General features: G+C 47.0%; 2 protein-coding genes across 7 annotated transcripts in view; both read left to right on the forward strand.

The window, feature by feature from the left end:
• LOC138954154 (uncharacterized) overlaps window positions 1–20,762 on the forward strand; it is a 41,633-nt gene extending 20,871 nt beyond the window's left edge. The window contains exons 1-5 of one of the 6 annotated variants that reach the window (XM_070326054.1): window positions 10,088–10,179; window positions 10,637–10,706; window positions 14,900–15,022; window positions 18,450–18,584; window positions 20,076–20,762. In XM_070326054.1, coding sequence (XP_070182155.1) covers window positions 10,656–10,706; window positions 14,900–15,022; window positions 18,450–18,584; window positions 20,076–20,717 — 951 coding nt within the window. In that variant the 5' untranslated portion in view covers window positions 10,088–10,179; window positions 10,637–10,655 and the 3' untranslated portion in view covers window positions 20,718–20,762. Of the gene's footprint in view, window positions 1–10,087; window positions 10,180–10,334; window positions 10,707–14,899; window positions 15,023–18,449; window positions 18,585–20,075 lie in introns of those variants that run through there. The other 5 variants (XM_070326055.1, XM_070326056.1, XM_070326058.1 and 2 more) reach the window with 5 other exon arrangements.
• LOC138954151 (uncharacterized) lies at window positions 1,804–5,161 on the forward strand. The gene is made up of 3 exons (XM_070326049.1): window positions 1,804–1,842; window positions 3,886–4,021; window positions 4,830–5,161. The coding sequence occupies exons 1-3, from the start codon at window positions 1,804–1,806 to the stop codon at window positions 5,159–5,161; spliced, it is 507 nt and encodes a 168-aa protein (XP_070182150.1).
• Window positions 20,763–23,615: the final 2,853 nt, after the last annotated feature.

A 23,615-nucleotide genomic window follows, 5' to 3' on the forward strand; every position in this document is an offset into this window, starting at 1 on the left:
TCTTAGGTATGACCCGGCCGGGGTTCGAACCCACGACCTCCCGATCACGGGGCGGACGCCTTACCACTAGGCCAACCGTGCCGGTCTATGTGCGTATGAGTGTGTGTTTTGTGTGTATGAGATTTGTGTGAGTCAATGTGTGTGTGTGTGTGTGTGTGTGTGTGTGTGTGTGTGTGCGTGCGTAGGTACAGTGTGTGTGTGTGTGTGTGGGTGTGTGTCTGTATAAGAGAGAAAGAGAAAGAAAGAGAGAGAGTGGGTGGGTGTGCGTATGTGCGTGTGCGTAAGTGTATGTGTGTGTGTATGTGTGTTTGTTTGCAATGGTGGTTATGTCCGTCTGTCTATATGTGCGTATGGGGGTGTGTTTTGTGTGTATGAAGTGTGTGTGAGAGAGTGAGTGAGTGCGTGTGAGTGAGTGTGTATGTGTGTACGTGTGTAACTTGGGGGGTGTGTGCGTGTGCGTGTGTGTGTGTGTGTGTTCGTGTGTGTGTGTGTGTGTGTGTGTGTGTGTGTGTGTTTGAGAGAGAGAAAGAGAGAGAGTAAGAGAGAAGTTTGTCTTTCGCTGGGGTATGCAGTGCCTTGGCGTTGCACATCTACTTAATTTAATTTTAGTCAAGCAACGGCCACACAAAATGTGGTTTATGCGCCAGGATACAGGAAAATGCTGTGAGAGGAGGTCTCATACTTTATTTGAATGGTTCATATTTAGATTTTAAAGTAATATGAGATACGTTGCCTTGTTTTATACGTGATCACGCCCGTATCAGAAGCATGCACAGCGATCGACAGTGGGAATACCCGCAGTGATTGGGGTGTTGTATGCACGTAACGTGGTATCTAACGCTCAGAAGTTGTCAAAAAGAAGGTCACAGTGTTCACGTATTATCGAGACACCGACACATTTGCACTAAAAATCCATTCTAGGGGAGCTTTTCCATTATGTTTCCTACCGCAGGGCCGGATCTGGGGGAGGGGGGGGGGGTTCCTGGGGTTCCGGAACCCCCCCCCCCCCTGGCCATCCAATGTACCTCTCAGAGAAAAAAAAAAGTGGACTTTGGACCCCTGCCTTCAGTTGGAACCCCCCCCCCCCCCCCCCCCCCCCTCAAACGAACTTGGTCCGGCCCTGTACCGTAGGGATTGAATTCAATCCACTGAACAGATTTAACTACAAAATACATTTGAACGAGCGGTATTTTGCTTTCTGTGTCTGCTTTTCGAAGTGAATCGAGGCGAGCACACTCAATAGGCCCACAGAAGAATACGCGACGTAAGTCTCAGCGCCTTGTCGTTCGTGGGGTCATGCTCTTGACACATCGGCGACTAGGAAGTATACAAACCAGAATTATGAAATATGGACTGAAGCGCGAAGGAAAGATTCCAGAAAATATTGAGCATCCTTACACCCTTCTCGGATGGTTGGACTTGATAAAATTTGACATACGTTGCGCTGACGTATGGAAGGGTTTCCTATGTGAACACGTACCTAATCACCACACGCAGCGCGACCCGCATGTGAGATAGGTGTAGGTGACGTAGCTGATAGGGACGCAGTTTCTAAACCTCCCTACTGACTCAAGTCAACCCGTCGTGAGGAAGGGGGCTACTGATCGCGTCACTTGAGATAAGAGTGTGTGTATGTGTGTGTGTGTGTGTGTGTGTGTGTGTGTGTGTGTGTGTGTGTGTGTGCGTGCGTGCGTGTGTGTGTGTGTGTATGTGTGTATGAGTGTGTGTGTGTGTGTGTGTGTGTGTGTGTCTGTGTCTGTGTGTGTGTGTTGGGGGTGTGTGTTATAAATTGACACCCTAAAAATGTCCCCTCCACCTCCACACTCTGTCAAGAACGCCCTGGTTGCTGGTTGCTGGTTAAGCCCGCTACTAACTGCACTCTCACACACACAACGCAAGGTACGGAACGACTGATAAGTTCCAGTCATCCCCACCTTTTCTGTCTCACACCTTCCTCAGAACACTCCCCCCCCCACCTTCCTCAGAACACTTCCCCCCCCCAACTTCCTCAGAACACTCCCCCCTCCCCAACTTCCTCAGAACACTCCCCCTCCAACTTCCTCAGAACACTCCCCCCCAACTTCCTCAGAACACTCCCCCTCCCCCAATTTCCTCAGAACATTCCCCCCCAACTTCCTCAGAACACTCCCCCAAACTTCCTCAGAACACTCCCCCCCAACTTCCTCAAAACACTCCCCCCCAACTTCCTCAGAACACTCACCCCCCCCCCCAACTTCCTCAGAACACTCCCCCCCAACTTCCTCAGAACACTCCCCCCCCAACTTCCTCAGAACACTCTCCTCCCTCCCAACGTCCTCAGAACACTCCCCCTCCACCTTCCTCAGAACACTCCCCCCCCCAACTTCCTCAGAACACCCCCCCAACCAACTTCCTCAGAACACCCCCCCCCCCCAACTTCCTCAGAACACTCCCCCCCCCAACTTCCTCAGAACACTCCCCACCCCCACCCCAAACTTCCTCAGAAAATTCGCCCCCCCCCAACTTCCTCAGAACACCCCCCCTCCCAACTTTCTCAGAACACTCCCCCCCAACTTCCTCAGAACACACCCCCCAACCAACTTCCTCAGAACACTCCTCCCCCAACTTCCTAAGAACACTCCCCCCCAACTTCCTCAGAACACTCCCCACCCCCACCCCCAACTTCCTCAGAACACTCACCCCCCCCCCCCCCCAACTTCCTCAGAACACTCCCCCCACCGACTTCCACAGAACACTCCCGCCCCACCCCACAACTTCCTCAGAACACCCCCCCCCCCCCCGCCAACTTCCTCAGAACACCCCCCCAACTTCCTCAGAATACTCCCTCCTCCCGCCAACTTCCTCAGAACACCCCCCCCTCCAACTTCCTCAGAACACTCCCCCCCCCCCCCCAACTTCCTCAGAACACTCTCCCCCCCCAACTTCCTCAGAACACTCTCCCCCCCTCCCAACTTCCTCAGAACACTCCCCCCTCCCAACTTCCTCAGAACAATCCCCCCCCCAACTTCCTCAGAACACTCCCCCCCCAACTTCCTCAGAACACTCTCCCCCCCCTCCCAACTTCCTCAGAACACTCCCCCCCTCCCAACTTCCTCAGAACACTCCTCCCCTCCCAATTCCCTCAGATCACTCCTCACCCCCCCCCCCCACAACTTCCTCAAAACACCCCCCCCCCCCAAACTTCCTCAGAACACCCCCCACAACTTCCTCAGAACACTCTCCCCCACCCCACAACTTCCTCAGAACACCCCCCCCCCCCAACTTCCTCAGAATACTCCCTCCTAACGCCAACTTCCTCAGAACACCCCCCCCCCCCAACTTCCTCAGAACACTCCCCCCCCCAACTTCCTCAGAACACTCTCCCCCCCCCCCAACTTCCTCAGAACACTCTCCCCCCCTCCCAACTTCCTCAGAACACTCCCCCCTCCCAACTTCCTCAGAACAATCCCCCCTCCCCAACTTCCTCAGAACACTCCCCCCAACTTCCTCAGAACACTCTCCCCCCTCCCAACTTCCTCAGAACACTCCCCCCCTCCCAACTTCCTCAGAACAATCCCCCCTCCCAACTTCCTCAGAACACTCCTCCCCTCCCAACTCCCTCAGATCACTCCTCCCCCCCCCCCCCCAACTTCCTCAGAACACTCCCCGCCCACCCCACAACTTCCTCAGAACACACCCCCCCAACTTCCTCAGAACACTCCCCGCCCACCCCACAACTTCCTCAGAACACGCCCCCCCCCCCCCAACTTCCTCAGAACACCCCCCCCCAACTTCCTCAGAACACTCTCCCCCCTCCCAACTTCGTCAGAACACTCCCCCCCAACTTCCTCAGAACACTCCCCCCCCTCCCAACTTCCTCAGAACACTCCCCCCCAACTTCCTCAGAACACTCCCCCAACTTCCTTAGAACACTCCCCACCCCCCCCCCCAACTTCCACAGAACACTCCCCCCCAACTTCCTCAGAACACTCCCACCCCCCCCCCCCCCAACTTCCTCAGAACACTCACCCCCACCCCCAACGTCCTCAGAACATTCCCCCCAACCCAACAACTTCCTCAGAACACTCCCCCCCCCAACTTCCTCAGAACACCAACCCAACTTTCTCAGAACACTCCCCACCCCCACCCCCAACTTCCTCAGAACACCCCCCCCCCCCACACCTTCCTCAGAACACTCCCCCCTCCAACTTCCTCATAACAATCCCCTCCCATCCCACAACTTCCTCAGAACACTCCCCCCCCCCAACTTCCTCAGAACACCCCCCCTAACTTCCTCAGAACACCCCCCCAACTTCCTCTGAACACCCCCCCAACTTCCTCAGAACACCCCCCCCCACACCTTCCTCAGAACACTCCCCCCCCCAACTTCCTCGGAACACCCCCCCCACGCCTTCCTCAGAACACTCCCCCCTCCAACTTCCTCATAACAATCCCCTCCCACCCCACAACTTCCTCAGAACACTCCCCCCCCAACTTCCTCAGAACACCCCCCCCCAACTTCCTCAGAACACTCCCCCCCCCCAACTTCCTCAGAACACTCCCCCCCAACTTCCTCAGAACACTCACCCCCCACACCTTCCTCAGAACACTCCCCCCTCCAACTTCCTCATAACAATCCCCCTCCCCCCCCCACCAACTTCCTCAGAACACCCCCCCCCCAACTTCCTCAGAACACCCCCTCCCCTAACTTCCTCAGAACACCTCCCCCCAACTTCCTCAGAACACTCCCCACCCCCACCCCCAACTTCCTCAGGACACACCCCCCCCCCCCCAACCAACTTCCTCAGAACACTCCCCCACCCCAACTTCCTCAGAACACTCCCCCCCAACTTCCTCAGAACACTCCCCACCCCCATCCCCAACTTCCTCAGAACACTCACACCCCCCCCCCCCCTCCCGCCTAACTTCCTCAGAACACTCCCCCCACCAACTTCCTCAAAACACTCCCGCCCCCCTCCCAACTTCCTCAGAACACTCCCCCCCCCAACTTCCTCAGAACACTCCCCCCAACCCAACAACTTCCTCAGAACACTTCCCCCCCCAACTTCCTCAGAACACCCCCTCCAACTTCCTCAGAACACTCCCCCCCCCCACAACTTCCTCAGAACACTCCCCCCCACCCCACAACTTCCTCAGAACACTCCCCCCCCAACTTCTTTAGAACACCCCCCCCCCTAACTTCCTCAGAACATCCCCCAACTTCCTCTGAACACCCCCCCCCCAACTTCCTTAGAACACTCCCCCCAACTTCCTCAGAACACTCCCCCCCCCCAACTTCCTCAGAACACCTCAACCCAACTTCCTCAGAACAGATCCCCCCAACTTCCTCAGAACACTCCCCCCCCCAACTTCCTCAGAACACTCCCCCCCCCCAACACCTCAACCCAACTTCCTCAGAACACTCCCCCCCCCCAACTTCCTCAGAACACCTCAACCCAACTTCCTCAGAACACCCCCCCCCCCCCAACTTCCTTAGAACACTCCCCCCAACTTCCTCAGAACACTCCCCCCCCAACTTCCTCAAAACACTCCCCCCCCAACTTCCTCAGAACACCTCAACCCAACTTCCTCAGAACACCCCCCCCAACTTCCTTAGAACACTCCCCCCCAACTTCCTCAGAACACCCCCCCCCCCAACTTCCTCAGAACACCTCAACCCAACTTCCTCAGAACACCTCCCCCAATTTCCTCAGAACAATCCCCCTCCCCCCCAACTTCCTCAGAACACCCCCCCCCCAACTTCCTCAGAACACCCCCTCCCCTAACTTCCTCAGAACACCCCCCCCAACTTCCTCAGAACACCTCCCCCCAACTTCCTCAGAACACCTCCCCCCAACTTCCTCAGAACACTCCCCCCACACCTTCCTTAGAACACCCCCACCCTCCAACTTTCTCAGAACAATCCCCCTCCCCCCAACTTCTTCAGAACACCCCCCCTCACACCTTCCTTAGAACACCCCCACCCCCCAACTTTCTCAGAACAATCCCCTCCCCCCAACGTCCTCAGAACACCCCCCCCCCCCCAACTTCCTAATAACACTCCCCCCCCCACCCCACAACTTCCTCAGAACACTCCCCCCCCCCAACTTCCTCAGAACACTCCCCCCCCCCCAACTTCCTCAGAACACTCCCCCCCCCCAACTTCCTCAGAACACCTCAACCCAAATTCCTCAGAACACCTCCCCCCAATTTCTTCAGAACAATCCCCCTCCCCTCCAACTTCCTCAGAACACCCCCCCCCCCCAACTTCCTCAGAACACCCCCTCCCCTAACTTCCTCAGAACACTCCCCCCCAACTTCCTCAGAACACCTCCCCCCAACTTCCTCAAAACACCCCCTCCTCTAACTTCCTCAGAACACTCCCCCCCAACTTCCTCAGAACACCTCCCCCCAACTTCCTCAGAACACCTCCCCCCAACTTCCTCAGAACACTCCCCCCCCCACACCTTCCTTAGAACACCCCCACCCCCCAACTTTCGCAGAACAATCCCCCTCCCCCCCAACTTCCTCAGAACACTCCCCCAACTTCCTAATAACACTCCCCCCCACCCCACAACTTCCTCAGAACACTCCCCCCCCAACTTCCTCAGAACACTCCCTCCCCAACTTCCTCAGAACACTCCCCCCCTCCCAACTTCCTCAGGACACCCCTCCCCCCCCCCAACTTCCTCAGAACACTCCCCCCCCCCAACTTCCTCAGAACACGCCCCCCCTCCCAACTTTCTCAGAACACTCCCCCCCCCCCACAAACTTCCTCAAAACACTCCCCCCCCCAATTTGCTCAGAACACTCCCCCCCCCCAACTTCCTCAGAACACTCCCCCTGCCCAAACTTCCTCAGAACACTCCCCCCCCTCAACTTCCTCAGAACACTCCCCCCCCCACACCTTCCTCAGAACACTCCCCCCACACCTTCCTTAGAACACCCCCACCCCCCAACTTTCTCAGAACAATCCCCCTCCCCCCAACTTCTTCAGAACACCCCCCCTCACACCTTCCTTAGAACACCCCCACCCCCCAACTTTCTCAGAACAATCCCCTCCCCCCAACGTCCTCAGAACACCCCCCCCCCAACTTCCTAATAACACTCCCCCCCACCCCACAACTTCCTCAGAACACTCCCCCCCCAACTTCCTCAGAACACTCCCCCCCCAACTTCCTCAGAACACTCCCCCCCCCCAACTTCCTCAAAACACCTCAACCCAAATTCCTCAGAACACCTCCCCCCAATTTCTTCAGAACAATCCCCCTCCCCTCCAACTTCCTCAGAACACCCCCCCCCCCCCAACTTCCTCAGAACACCCCCTCCCCTAACTTCCTCAGAACACTCCCCCCCAACTTCCTCAGAACACCTCCCCCCAACTTCCTCAAAACACCCCCTCCCCTAACTTCCTCAGAACACTCCCCCCCAACTTCCTCAGAACACCTCCCCCAACTTCCTCAGAACACCTCCCCCCAACTTCCTCAGAACACTCCCCCCCCACACCTTCCTTAGAACACCCCCACCCCCCAACTTTCGCAGAACAATCCCCCTCCCCCCCAACTTCCTCAGAACACTCCCCCAACTTCCTAATAACACTCCCCCCCACCCCACAACTTCCTCAGAACACTCCCCCCCCAACTTCCTCAGAACACTCCCTCCCCAACTTCCTCAGAACACTCCCCCCCTCCCAACTTCCTCAGGACACCCCTCCCCCCCCCCCCAACTTCCTCAGAACACTCCCCCCCCCAACTTCCTCAGAACACGCCCCCCCCTCCCAACTTTCTCAGAACACTCCCCCCCCCCCACAAACTTCCTCAAAACACTCCCCCCCCCCCAATTTGCTCAGAACACTCCCCCCCCCCAACTTCCTCAGAACACTCCCCCTGCCCAAACTTCCTCAGAACACTCCCCCCCCTCAACTTCCTCAGAACACTCCCCCCCCCCCCCACACCTTCCTCAGAACACTCCCCCACACCTTCCTCAGAACACTCCCCCCCACCAACTTCCTCAGAACACTCCCCCCCCCCCCCCACCACCAACCCCTCATTTACAACACCACCATAACCAGATAAACACTTAATGCGAAATCGCGACCCGGACGTGTGATGGTGTGAGACGTCACGAGGACTGGGGTGCACGTATAATGTACCCTTGTTTAAAGGGGTAGGATTGATCTGACTTTTTGGAGGAATTGCAGGCAAAGTTGACGAATCTGAAGAATCTAGACGCACACGGCTCGAAAACGCACCACACGTATTTGCTTAAATCAAAATGAGTGAATGTGCTTCAGACCGCTACTTTTCTTTGGAGTTGGAAACACACATTAATTGTGTCCAAAACGCTGTGTGTAAAGTGTTCATCACTCTTCTCTTGGGATCGTTACAGCTCAGAGCTCAGTGTGTGTCTGTACGAACATGTCATGACCACAGTAGAGACGTGTTACAGGCTGTGTGTAAAGTGTTCATAGCTCTTCTCTTGGGATCGTTACAGCTCAGAGCTCAGTGTATTTCTGTACCAACCTGTCGTCATGACCACAGTAGAGACTTGTTACAGGCTGTGTGTAAAGTGTTCATAGCTCTTCTCTTGGTATCGTTACAGCTCAGAGCTCAGTGTGTTTCTGTACCAACCTGTCGTCATGACCACAGTAGAGACTTGTTACAGGCTGTGTGTAAAGTGTTCATCACTCTTCTCTTGGGATCGTTACAGCTCAGAGCTCAGTGTGTGTCTGTACGAACATGTCGTCATGACCACAGTATAGACTTGTTACAGGCTGTATGTAAAGTGTTCATAGCTCTTCTCTTGGGATATTTACAGCTCAGAGCTCAGTGTGTGTCTGTACGAACATGTCATGACCACAGTAGAGACGTGTTACAGGCTGTGTGTAAAGTGTGCATAGCTCTTCTCTTGGGATCGTTACAGCTCAGAGCTCAGTGAATGTCTGTACGAACATGTCGTCATGACCACAGTAGAGAATTGTTACAGGCTGTGTGTAAATTGTGCATAGCTCTTCTTTCGGGATCGATACAGCTCAGAGTGCAGTGTATAACATAATACGGACCGAGTGTACGTAGAGGTTACATGCCGAGTCTCAGTGATTATTAAAAATAATGGTCGAAGTTAGCGGATCATGAAAAATACGAGCTTTAGCGAGCTTTTTCATGACCGCGAACTGAGACCATTATTCTTTATAATCACTGAGACGAGGTGTGTAACCTCTTTATTCCTCCTTTCTTCAGTTATTCAAAGAAAAGAGGAGTTTTTTTGCGAAAGTTTGATCGAATCCTATTCACTCAACCAGTCAACCTGCGCAGGCGATCGATTAATGCGCGGTTGTACAGTTCCGTGCAAATCATTCCATCACTTTTTGTCAGTTTTCCTATTTTGGACTAAAATCAAGTACACAGATATGCTGTTATTCTGCTGTGGCGGCAAAGGCAGATATTGTGTGTTCTGCATATGTTTTGGTATCGCTTAGGATAATGTTCTTTCGTCAAATGGGACTAGCAGACGAACTTTTGCACCCGTGTTCCAACGTTAAAAACTGTATGAAGTTCAGTTTTCTGGAGAAAATAGTGTATGAAACCGCTTTATGTTGTTTCAATTGATGTGATGTGTGCATTTGGTTGCGTGTGATCTGTTTATTAAATGAAATGTTGTTGAAAACTGACCGTCGGATTGCAGTCTGTTGTCGAAGAAACTGAGTGAAAAGAAATTTGAAAGGGGAACTACTCTTGTCGCTAGACAAAGTATGAGAGTTACTTGCCTTGGGAATTTGCTTGTGATGAACGTTTGTGCACAGCAGACCTAGATTCAGAAAACAAGCAAACTCATGGATTTTATATGGAGATTCATGTGTTCAAGCCTGTAGTTGTTTATTTAAATGCGGTATGTTTGTATTGTTTGCTCCAGGGATGTATACTTCGTACATTAGAGCGTTCGGAACTTTTCAGTCGCAAAAGTAGTACCGACGCAGAACAGCTTCTCAACCCATTGCGCTATCGAGGATTCAGGCTGTTGCTGGGTCGTTATTTGTTTGGTTGCTGGGTGTTTATCGAAAAATAACTAGCTTTACTAGTTTACAGAGATAAAGAAGCAGAGGGGGGAATAAGATCAAATAAAGCGCGAGGCTGTCACCAGCAGTTGTATGTACACTTTCACATTGACTGTCACCATATTCCTTCCGTGTTGGTAACTCAGGTGATATTCAGCACGTCCTGTCAATTAACACATATGTTTATGTTGTGTGTTATTGTGCATTATTCCCCCCTCTGCTCCTTTACCTCTGTAAACTTGCAGAGCTAGTTATTTTTCGATAAACACCCAGCAACCAAACAAATAACAACAGCTTGAATCCCCGATAGCGCAATGGGTTGAGAAGCTGTTCTGTGTCGGTACCATTTTTGCGACTGAAAAGTTCCGAACGCTCTAATGTACGAAGTATACAACAACAACAACAACAACAACAACAACAACAACAACAACAACAACATTAACAACAACAACATTGCATTGCGACACGTTTTATTCTCCAACTGAACAATTCCTTCCCGTCATTTCATTCAAACTTTTTCTGTCTGAATTTTCGTCAATTTGTTTTCATTGATATCCTTCGTTTTTGTCAGATTAATGTTGTAACGTGGTGTTATTGTTTTAGGTGAGGCAAGACGAGAACAATGGCGAGCCAGCAGTCAGGTAGCGGGGCCATTCCGAAGACACCACGCCAGGTAGGCCGCTGTCATCGTCTTGTATTGTCCATAGTGTTTACCATTGTTTTGTTTTGTCGATCAATTGTATTGTATTGTCCACATTATATTATACTGTCCAAATTATATTATATTATCCACATTATATTGTACTGTCCAAATTATATTGTACTGGCCGCATTGTACTGTCCAAATTAGATATTTATTTTTGTTATTGTCCAAAACATTGTATTGTCCATGCATACCTATCATTGTATTGTCCAGAACATTGTATTGTCCATGCATACCTATCATTGTATTGTCCAAAACATTGTATTGTCCATGCATAACTATCATTGTCATCATTTTCACGAGTTTTCATTCACAAGCACCTGGGAAATAAATGTCATGTTCCCCAGGCAATAAATCCCCGGTTACCATAGTTGCAGGAAGCAGGTTATACATGGATAATCAAAAGCAAACCCAATAGAAACGCTCGGGGATTCTTCGGCTCTTTTCATTGGTGTTTCCCCAGACCTAAACAGACGACACGACACTGCTTTGCAAAGTTCCAAAAACGAACTGGCAATCTGGCAAAAGTAAACAAAAAACAAAACTACTTCATGAAAGGTCATACATTCATCAAAAACAAATGAAACCTAGCGATATGTTTTGTCTTCTTACAGAGTCATGGAGTGCGTGTATCTGTGTTTCGATATGTTACAGGCATTAAGTGAAACCAGGCATTACGCGTAATGCCTGAAATGTTCAGGCATTACGCGTAATGCCTGTGACCACTAGGCATTACACGTAATGCCTAAAAATACCAGGCATTACACGTATTGCCTGAAATTTGTCTCTCAAAATTACGCTTATTGCCTGAAGCAATTCAGGCAATACACACAACATAAAAGCCTATTGCACTGAACAGTTATCCATTACATCTTGGATGACGGTGAGAACATTTTTTAAGGACAAAGTGTTGACAAAATTTCATGGTGTGAATATAGTAACTTGACATTCGATCAAGTGAGCTTTGAAATGATTGCACATTTTATTTTGCGATTATGAGTGATGGTTCGCAATGCAAAATAATGTATTTCTGACATAGTGTTCACCACAGTTTGAATTTCACGTAAGTGTGAGTGCATGTCACAATGGAAAGCCGAGGTCCAATATTTCCAGTCGAGTTTTCACCAGTTGCTTATTCGTCACCATGGAGGATAATGAAAAAGAACAATTGTTTACTCGACGTTTGTTTGAACATGGTGTTTGTCAAAAACAGATTTGAGTGTTGGTATTCAGCTCTACGTCTATCGTAAAACAATACTGAAACCGGGTTATCTCCAATGCTGTCTCGGATAGAGTAATTGACACATAATTATAATGTCAAAGGGAGGATATGCTGGTAGCATGGATGAGCGAGAACAAGACTACGAACTGGACTGCTGGCATCAAATTTGTCCAGTTTAGAAAGAACACGAGTCACCACCGGGACGCCGGTATAGGCAGATCGCCATTTAAAGCAATGTTTGGCACGGAAGCCAAGATCGGTCTGAGATCAACAACGTTGCCCGATGGGATCATAGACTTGATCGAAACGGAGGAAGAATTACAAAAGGCATTATTGTAACCAAATGAAGACATCGACATGCCCCAAGCTGAAAGTCAGACGCCTGGGCCGTCTTTTGGTGCAATACCCCAAGCTGAAAGTCAGACGCCTGGGCCGTCTTTTGGTGCAATGCCCCAAGCTGAAAGTCGGACGCCTGGACCGTCTTTTGGTGCAATGCCCCAAGCTGAAAGTAGGACGCCTGGACCGTCTTTAGGTGCAATGCCCCAAGCTGAAAGTCGGACGCCTGGACCGTCTTTTGGTGCAATGCCCCAAGCTGAAAGTCGGACGCCTGGACCGTCTTTTGGTGCAATGCCCCAAGCTGAAAGTCGGACGCCTGGACCGTCTTTTGGTGCAATGCCCCAAGCTGAAAGTCGGACGCCTGGACCGTCTTTTGGTGCAATGCCCCAAGCTGAAAGTCGGACGCCTGGACCGTCTTTTGGTGCAATGCCCCAAGCTGAAAGTCGGACGCCTGGACCGTCTTTTGATTCAATGCAACAACAACAACAACAAATCAACAACCAACAACAAACCACCACCCACCAACCAACCACTACCCACCACCAACCACGACCAACCACCAACAAACCACCCACAAACCACCAACAAACATCAACAGAAACCTCACCAACGACAATTGCAGAGAGGTTTCAGGCATTATATACGTTTAGGCATTACGTGTAGTGCCTGGTCACAGGCCTGAGCATTTCAGGCATTACACGTAATGCCTGGTTTCACTTAATGCCTGTAACAGGTTTCAGGCATTACGTGTAATGCCTGACAATGATTTTCAGGCATTACACGTAATGCCTGGTATTTTTAGGCATTACGTGTAATGCCTAGTGGTCACAGGCATTACGTGTAATGCCTGAACATTTTAGGCATTACGCGTAATGCCTGGTTTCACTTAATGCCTGTAACAGATACACAGACGTTCGGAGAAACACGAACGTCAAGTTCAAGTAAAACGACCCTTGACACACACATTTTGACCCGTGCACAAGACGTTGTATCGATAAACGAAGCACAAATAAGAAACAATAATAAAAGCAAAGAAAATAGCAACACGGTATGCAAACATCTAACAAAGCCAAGCAAGCAGAATGACAGGTCTAATGAAAAACAAAGAGGTACTGAGTCGGAAACAAGATCGCGATTCTTTCCTTCGCTGCACGACGCAAATCTTCTGTGACCTTTGACCAAACGTAACTTCCACATTCGATCACTCAGCTTAATATTTACAACAGAAAGCCGAGGGGGTGGAATACCGAGATGAACCTACAGAACTGTGCATCCTCAAACCTGACATATTCATCCCAACATTTAATGAACTCAAAAACACAGAAAGTTGCTTTCATACGCTAGCTCATTCTGATAATCCTCGCTCCACGGCTATCGTTGATTGCCAGTGGTTATCAAACCGGGACTCGTGTGGTTATCAGTACGGAACCCGTGTTTCAAAGCATGGCTCCCTGGGTTGATTGTGCACTTATTTTCTCACTACCAAAATGATGACAAAAACGATGTTTGGTGGTTTGTTGACAGACCAGCTTTTTGTCGGTCCTCGGGGGGCATATCGACTTTTGTGTCATATGTATTGACCGCGGCCTTCGGCCTTGGTCAATAAATATGAAACAAAAGACGATATGCTCCCCCTCGGACCGACAAAAAAGCTGGTCTGTCATCAACAACCCATCAAACATCTTATATTGTAGTGTCCATAATATTGTGTAGTCTATTGTATTGTATTGTCCATAACATTTTGTTGCCCATAGCATGGTATTGTTAATAGCATTGTGTTGTCCAGTATAAGATGTTTGGTGGCTTGTTGGCAGACTAGCGTTTGTGTTGGTTCGAGGGGACCATACTGTCTTTTGTTTTATCTTTATTGCCTACTGCCGAAGGGCGTGGTTGATAAAACTGTAAGGCCGCGGTTGATAATAATGCAACAAAATGCGATAACTATGCTCCCCGAGGATCAACACAAAAATGCAAATGATACTGAATGCAATGCAGTTTGGACGTATGCGTTGTAGTTTACATAGACCGGACTGAACCGTGTAGACATACAGCACGTACATTCTCACGACAACAGAGGACACTGAACAGTGGAGACATACATCACGTACATTCTCACGACAACAGGGGATACTGAACAGTGTAGACATACAGCACGTACATTCTCACGACAACTGTGACACGGGACACTGAACAGTGGAGACATACAGCACGTACATTCTCACGACAACAGGGGACACTGAACAGTGTAGACATACAGCACGTACATTCTCACAACAACAGGGGACACTGAACAGTGTAGACATACAGCACGTACATTCTCACGACAACAGGGGACACTGAACAGTGTAGACATACAGCACGTACATTCTCACGACAACAGAGGACACTGAACAGTGTAGACATACAGCACGTACATTCTCACGACAACAGGGGACACTGAACAGTGTAGACATACATCACGTACATTCTCACGACAACAGGGGACACTGAACAGTGCAGACATACAGCACGTACATTCTCACGACAACAGGGGACACTGAACAGTGTAGACATACATCACGTACATTCTCACGACAACAGGGGACACTCGCATTGTACGTTGCAGGCGTGCTGCCAGTGCAGCAGGGAATCACGGTGCATCAGGCAAGGGGGGTGTGACTGCCGTGCGAACTGTACCCGCTGTACCAACTGTGCTGCTCAGGGCTGTACGAATCGCGCCGTTGATCTGGTACGTCTTGGGTAGCGGTGTACTCTCTCTCTCTCTCTCTCTCTCTCTCTCTCTCTCTCTCTCTCTCTCTCTCTCTCTCTCTCTCTCTCTCTCTCTCTCTCTCTCTCTCTCTCTCTCTCTCTCTCTCTCTCTCTCTCTCTCTCTCTCTCTCTCTCTCTCTCTCTCTCTCTCTCTCTCTCTCTCTCCTCTCTCTCTCTCTCTCTCTCTCTCTCTCTCTCTCTCTCTCTCTCTCTCTCTCTCTCTCTCTCTCTCTCTCTCTCTCTCTCTCTCTCTCTCTCTCTCTCTCTCTCTCTCTCTCTCTCTCTCTCTCTCTCTCTCTCTCTCTCTCTCTCTCTCTCTCTCTCTCTCTCTCTCTCTCTCTCTCTCTCTCTCTCTCTCTCTCTCTCTCTCTCTCTCTCTCTCTCTCTCTCTCTCTCTCTCTCTCTCTCTCTCTCTCTCTCTCTCTCTCTCTCTCTCTCTCTCTCTCTCTCTCTCTCTCTCTCTCTCTCTCTCTCTCTCTCTCTCTCTCTCTCTCTCTCTCTCTCTCTCTCTCTCTCTCTTGATCAAGAATTGAAATGGCAAACTCATATCTAAAAATGTGTACTTATTGTCTAAATTAAGACATTATGCCGATGTGGAAGCACTCAAGTTGTTTTATTACGCCCACATAATGCCCCATATCAACTTTGCTTCAACACTTTGGGATAACTGCAGTGATGTTCATCTCAAACGACTCAATTCTCTTCATCGCCGTGCTGCAAAACTAATTCTGCATGAGTCAAATAAGCCAACAAATGATAAATTAAAGCTCCTTACATACATACATACATACATACATACATACATACATACATACATACATACATACGCACGCGCACACGCTCGCACAGACAGACAAAAGTTAGCATCGCATAGGCTACACTTACGTGAGCCACTGAAAAACTATATTTGTTATCATCAATTTAATTCTGAAAATACATCTTGTACAACTATATGTTCAGAATACAATACCTATTTCATCATGTCACTTCAGTTTCTTTCAATGAATAATCTTCTGCATTATTCAAGATGACCACATGGTTCTTTGCATTCTATGACTGTCTTATGTTGCCAATAAACAAGTACTTATGAAACCAACAAGTGCTTTAAATAATTATAACTGACTACTTTAAAAATAAAACAGCTAAGCCTAAAAACTCACTAAAATAAAAAAAATAGCATTCACATACTTCAAATAATCTTGTGTCACTAATTCCTTTCTAAATTGACCAAGACACAACATTTTTGAGAGTTCTAAAACACTGATTCCTGACTTCCTGACAATTAAAGGGAAAGTAATCCTGACATTCCATTTGTCAAGAACAAGCACAGTTCCTTCCCTTATACTAAATAGACGAATCAGTAAGCCCCCAACAGTACTTTGTAAAACGGGAACGAAAGAATAAGAATGAATACTTTCACAGGTTTACATGTTTACAGGAGGTTAAGGCTTTGAACAAGATTTGACGAAAGAAGTGTTGCAAGACATGCGGTTTTTAGAACCGTCTACAATTTTATCGCCACAGGTTGTAGGCACATTAAACAACAAACAATAACCAGCCAACCAACCCATCTCTGTCTGTCTATCTCTGTCTGTCTATCTCTGTCTGTCTATATGTCTGTCTATCTCTGTCTGTCTATCTCTGTCTGTCTATCTCTGTCTGTCTATCTCTGTCTGTCTATCTCTGTCTATCTCTGTCTATCTCTGTCTGTCTATCTCTGTCTGTCTGTCTGTCTGTCCATCTCTGTCTGTCCATCTCTGTCTGTCCATCTCTGTCTGTCCATCTCTGTCTGTCCATCTCTGTCTGTCCATCTCTGTCTGTCCATCTCTGTCTATCTCTGTCTGTCTATCTCTGTCTGTCTATCTCTGTCTGTCTATCTCTGTCTATCTCTGTCTGTCTATCTCTGTCTGTCTATCTCTGTCTGTCTATCTCTGTCTGTCTATCTGTCTGTCTATCTCTGTCTGTCTATCTCTGTCTGTCTATCTCTGTCTGTCTATCTCTGTCTGTCTATCTCTGTCTATCTCTGTCTGTCTATCTCTGTCTGTCTATCTCTGTCTGTCTATCTCTGTCTGTCTATCTCTGTCTGTCTATCTCTGTCTGTCTATCTCTGTCTGTCTATCTCTGTCTATCTCTGTCTGTCTATCTCTGTCTGTCTATCTCTGTCTCTCCTGCCCCCCTCCCCTCCCCCTCAGCTCCTACACGGCCGATCTAATCTGTCAATGTGTTGGGGGTCGTATACATGCATTGTCCGTTTCAGTGTCGATAAATGCAAATAGACTGAACATTCCTCATTGATGACGATCGCAACAGCCAAGTTGATGGTTGAGTGTTTGGGACCCCGCCACCTGCTTGATAAAGAGAAGAGATGTTCCGATCTCCCGGGTCACTTTATTTGCATACCCGCTTGCCCCCCCCCCCCCCCCCCCCTTCCCCCATTTTGTGGCACAAAACCAGGTAAAAATGGTAAAGATCCTGAAATCCATGTCGGTGAATTATAGAAACATGAAAATACCAAGCATGCATCCCACGACACAGAGTAGAGTATCAGTATATGGCCGACGGAACATACGGCCAAGCACATACAATCCTCTTCGTGCAAAACCATGGGTGTACATGGGCGTTTTGGTCCACTAATACACAGGAAAATAAAATAATGTTTAAACATTTTTTTCTGAGTACCATGTGAGGAAACACGTTCACATACTATTGCATGACAATAAGGTGAGTCACACTATCTAAAACAACGCTATGACAGAAGTGACTGTAATATCATGCACACCACTCATAATTATGAACATCGCTATGACAGAAGTGACTGTAATATCATGCACACCACTCATAATTATGAACATCGCTATGACAGAAGTGACTTTAATATCATGCAAACCACACATTATGAACAACGCTATGACAGAAGTGACGGTCATATCATGCACACAACTCATAATTATGAACATCGCTATGACAGAAGTGACAGTAATATCATGCAAACCACACATATGAACATCGCTATGACAGAAGTGACGGTAATATCATGCACAAAACACATAATTATTAACAGCGCTATGACAGAAGTGACTGTAATATCATGGAAACCACACATATGAACAGAGCTATGACAGAAGTGACGGTCATATCATGCACAAAACACATAATTATTAACAGCGCTATGACAGAAGTGACTGTAATATCATGGAAACCACACATATGAACAACGCTATGACAGAAGTGACGGTCATATCATGAACACAACTCATAATTATGAACAGCGCTGTAACAGAAGTGACGGTAATATCATGCATAGTACATTATATGAACAGTGCTATGACAAAAATGACGGTAATATCATGATCATTACATGAACAGTGCTATGACAGAAGTGACGTTATATCATGCACATCACACAGGGACCGGCTGTGGAATGTGCTCCGCCGTGCAGTACCTCTGGGTCACCGGGGAACCAGGCTGCCTCTCCTGCCCCGCCCTTGATGGCAAGATCACAGGAATCAGAGGACCAAGTGTTAAGGTTGTCAGACCATGAGGTAAATTCATCTCAGAAAAAAAACACACAGCGAAATCTCATATTGTAAGACTTGAAGTTATGTTTAGAATGAATAAGGTGAATTATCATTAGTTTTACTCTTTTTATATTTAGTTAAGTTTTGACTAAATATTTTAACATCGAGGGGGAATCGAAACGAGGGTCGTGGTGTATGTGCGTGTGTGTGTGTGTATGTGTGTGTGTCTGTGTGTCTCTGTGTGTGTAGAGCGATTCAGACTAAACTACTGGACCGATCTTTATGAAATTTGACATGAGAGTTTCTGGGTATGAAATCCCCGAACTTTTTTTATATTTTTTTGATAAATGTCTTTGATGACGTCATATCCGGCTTTTCGTGAAAGTTGAGGCGGCACTGTCACGCCCTCATTTTTCAACCAAATTGGTTGAAATTTTGGTCAAGTAATCTTCGACGAAGCCCGGGGTTCGGTATTGCATTTCAGCTTGGTGGCTTAAAAATTAATTAATGACTTTGGTCATTAAAAATCGGAAAATTGTAAAAAAAAATAAAAATTTATAAAACGATCCAAATTTACGTTTATCTTATTTTCCATCATTTGCTGATTCCAAAAACATATAAATATGTTATATTCGGATTAAAAACAAGCTCTGAAAATTAAATATATAAAAATTATTATCAAAATTAAATTGTCGAAATCAATTTAAAAACACTTTCATCTTATTCCTTGTCGGTTCCTGATTCCAAAAACATATAGATATGATATGTTTGGATTAAAAACACGCTCAGAAAGTTAAAACAAAGAGAGGTACAGAAAAGCGTGCTATTCTTCTTAGCGCAACTACTACCCCGCTCTTCTTGTCAATTTCACTGCCTTTGCCGTGAGCGGTGGACTGACGATGCTACGAGTATACGGTCTTGCTGAAAAATGGCAGCTACTTGACTAAATATTGTATTTTCGCCTTACGCGACTTGTTGTGTTGTTGTTGTTGTTGCTGTTGTTGTTGTTGCTGTTGTTGTTGTTGTTGTTGTTGTTGTTGTTGTTGCTGTTGTTGTTGTTGTTGTTGTTGTTGTTGTTGTTGTTGTTGTTGTTGTTGTTGTTGCTGTTGTTGTTGCTGCTGTTGTTGTTGTTGCTGTTGTTGCTGTTGTTGTTGTTGTTGCTGCTTTTGTTGTTGTGGTTGTTGTTATTGCTGCTGTTGCTGTTGCTGTTGTTGTTGTTGTTGTTGTTGTTGCTGCTGATGTTGTTGTTGTTGTTGTTGTTGTTGCTGCTGCTTCTGTTGTTGTTGTTGTTGTTTTTGCTGTTGATGTTTCCATTGTTTTTTTTAATTTTGTTTTCAATTTACAAGGTTAAACAATGATCTGTTGTGTTCTGGGGAAATATTGTGTGAATTTACCACCAACGAGACATCAGTCCCCATTTAGTCACTGTATTTTCACCGTCTTAATTGTTTAGTTATAGGTTGTGAATGGTACTAGAAGTGAGCAGACAGTACATCATCATGTCTTTGATTCCAGAGAGAGTTTCTCAACGCCTGGTTCCCTCACCTTGAGAGCGAATCATACATAATCCCCCCGGCTCACATTGACACTGTGCATGAGAGAATGGCATATATCGGAGAAGGTGAGAGAATCCAGGTACTGAAAACACAGCAACAAATAGACATAGATGAGAGTAGAGAGGTCATGGACACTGTCCGCATAGACAGAGTGCTGAAAAATGTCCACCACTGCATGAATCAGATAAAGGACAAAGCCGCAAGGGAAACAGAAATTATGGTAATTCTGACCCAAGCTAAGATTGGTGTATATGGCGCTGATTCCCAAAGCATCTATGCTGGTGCAGCAGCCAGAAACATGAACAGCGTCAAGGCAGAGCCGTTGAACCTGAAGGAGGACTTCGTTGACCTCCTCGTCATACATCGCGAGCGTGGGATAATGATGGCGGCAATCATACCTCAGACAGAAGACGACCCCCTTGCAGTTCAAGAAGAACTAAAGAAGGCCGCTGCGTACCTGAAGCACGCCAGAGATGTTGTGAGGCGCTCTGTTCTGGGTGACCTGGTCACACAGCCAGCCCTCCACCAGGCCATTGTCCTGCCCGACACAACGAGACGCTGTCTGGAGGAGGTGCTGGGAAACATGAGCGATGTAAGTTAACACTTGACCTACACTCGCTCACACACGCAAAAACAGACGCACGCAGGAGAGAGAGAGAGAGAGAGAGAGAGAGAGAGACAGAGACAGAGAGAGAGACAGACAGAGAGAGACAGAGAGGGAGAGGGAGAGAAGTAGAGAGACAGAGAGACAGAGACAGAGAGACATTGACAGAGCTTTGTTCACCAACGTAAAGTAAGGGCTAGTTCATAACGCTATGCTCTTAGTCCACACACTGTGTGCAGTGTCCGTCCGTATGTCCGAACAAAAAAACTTATCTCGGATGATTTTGAAGCTAGACCTTTGAACATTTGCAGACTTCTTGTGTTTAATTATCTTCCGATTTGACCCCGATTTGATTGACCCTCGTCAAATGTTGGGGTCACAGCAGGGTCATGTTCGATTCATAAAAAAATGTAACGTTGACCTTATCTCAGTTTTTGTTTAAGCTAGAGCTTTGAAGCTTTGAACACTGCACCGCCGACATCACCCTAGTTCGATTGACACTCGTAAAATGTTGGGGTCACGACGGGGTCATGCTCATCAACTTTTTAAGTTGAGTTTCTTTCAGATATTAAGGAAACAAAGCCTCCATATTTCCCACAATTGTAGGTGTTATTAATCAGCAGACATGACCAAAATGTAGCTTGTTTCGTAAATGTTCACAGTAATAGCATGGACATGTTTGCTGGACAAGATGATCACCACTGAACATATCTGAAATATTACAGGTCACACTTTTGTTCAAGTTTTTGTCGATTATTCTGATGATAACGTTCTCTTGAGCATTTAAATTATGAAGATGAAAGAGGAATTGTATATACTTTTTACATTTAGTCAAGTTTTGACTAAATGTTTTAACATAGAGGGGGGAATCGAGACGAGGGTCGTGGTGTATGTGCGTGTATGTGTGTGTGTCTGTCTGTGTGTGTGTGTGTGTGTTTTGTGTGTGTAGAGCGATTCAGACTAACCTACTGGGCCGATCTTTATGAAATTTGACATGAGAGTTCCTGGGTATGATATCCTCAGACGTTTTTTTCATTTTTTTTTTATAAATGTCTTTGATGACGTCATATCCGGCTTTTCGTGAAAGTTGAGGCGGCACTGTCACGCTCTCATTTTTCAACCAAATTGGTTGAACTTTTGGTCAAGTAATCTCCGACGAAGCCCGGACTTCGGTATTGCATTTCAGCTTGGTGGCTTAAAAATTAATTAATGACTTTGGTCATTAAAAATCTGAAAATTGTAAAAAAAAAATTATAAAACGATCCAAATTTACGTTCATCTTATTCTCCATCATTTGCTGATTCCAAAAACATATAAATATGTTATATTCGGATTAAAAACAAGCTCTGAAAATTAAATATATAAAAATTATTATCAAAATTAAATTGTCGAAATCAATTTAAAAACACTTTCATCTTATTCCTTGTCGGTTCCTGATTCCAAAAACATATAGATATGATATGTTTGGATTAAAAACACGCTCAAAAAGTTAAAACGAAGAGAGGTACAGAAAAGCGTGCTATCCTTCCCAGCGCAACTACTACCCCGCTCTTCTTGTCAATTTCACTGCCTATGCCGTGAGCGGTGGACTGACGATGCTACGAGTATACGGTCTTGCTGCGTTGCATTGCGTTCAGTTTCATTCTGTGAGTTCGACAGCTACTTGACTAAATGTTGTATTTTCGCCTTACGCGACTTGTTTTTTATTTGGGTTAAGTCTTAAAATGTGGGTTAGCTGACAGAGGTTATGAACAATCTTTAACAAGTCGCGTAAGGCGAAAATACAATATTTAGTCAAGTAGCTGTCGAACTCACAGAATGAAACTGAACGCAATGCCATTTTACTCGTAGCATCGTCAGGCCACCGCTCATGGCAAAGGCAGTGAAATTGACAAGAAGAGCGGGGTATTCGTTGCGCTAAGAAGGATAGCACGCTTTTCTGTACCTCTCTTTGTTTTAACTTTCTGAGCGTGTTTTTAATCCAAACATATGATATCTATATGTTTTTGGAATCAGGAACCGACAAGGAATAAGATGAAAGTGTTTTTAAATTGATTTCGACAATTTAATTTTGATAATAATTTTTATATATTTAATTTTCAGAGCTTGTTTTTAATCCGAATATAACATATTTATATGTTTTTGGAATCAGCAAATGATGGAGAATAAGATAAACGTAAATTTGGATCGTTTTATAAATTTTTATTTTTTTTTACAATTTTCCGATTTTTAATGACCAAAGTCATTAATTAATTTTTAAGCCACCAAGCTGAAATGCAATACCAAACCCCGGGCTTCGTCGAAGATTACTTGACCAAAATTTCAACCAATTTGGTTGAAAAATGAGGGCGTGACAGTGCCGCCTCAACTTTCACGAAAAGCCGGATATGACGTCATCAAAGACATTTATCAAAAAAATGAAAAAAACGTTCGGGGATTTCATACCCAGGAACTCTCATGTCAAATTTCATAAAGATCGGTCCAGTAGTTTAGTCTGAATCGCTCTACACACACACACACACACACACACGCACGCACGCACACACGCACGCACATACACCACGACCCTCGTTTCGATTCCCCCTCGATGTTAAAATATTTAGTCAAAACTTGACTAAATATAAAAACAAAAAGGGTCTTATTGGGAGAGGTCGGGCATAAAGGGGGTGGTTGTATAAGAAGGGAGGGACTCTTGTGGGAGGGGTGGTGGCGGGAGTCTTCCATGGGGGAGGGGGGTCATAAACGGTGGAGGGGGGGGGGGGGGGGGCTACATTGTTGTGGGACAAGACGAAGGCGATTCGAACAAGAGGCGAAGCCATCAAGGCTCACGTAAGAAATCGACAAACAGTAACACAAACTCAATCACTCCGTCACACACACACACACACACACACA

This window comes from Littorina saxatilis, unplaced genomic scaffold (genome assembly GCF_037325665.1).
Source record: "Littorina saxatilis isolate snail1 unplaced genomic scaffold, US_GU_Lsax_2.0 SUPER_12_unloc_1, whole genome shotgun sequence".
Classification (NCBI taxonomy): Eukaryota; Metazoa; Mollusca; class Gastropoda; order Littorinimorpha; family Littorinidae; genus Littorina; species Littorina saxatilis.

Excerpts from the sequence above, each read along its gene's own strand:
- LOC138954151 (XM_070326049.1), top strand. The coding sequence starts at position 1,804 with ATGTCCCCTCCACCTCCACACTCTGTCAAGAACGCCCTG. Across the intron at positions 1,843-3,885 it reads ACTCTGTCAAGAACGCCCTG|AACACTCCCCCAACTTCCTT; the intron begins GTTGCTGGTTGC and ends CAACTTCCTCAG. Across the intron at positions 4,022-4,829 it reads CACTCACCCCCACCCCCAAC|CTTCCTCAGAACACTCCCCA; the intron begins GTCCTCAGAACA and ends ACTCCCCCCCAA.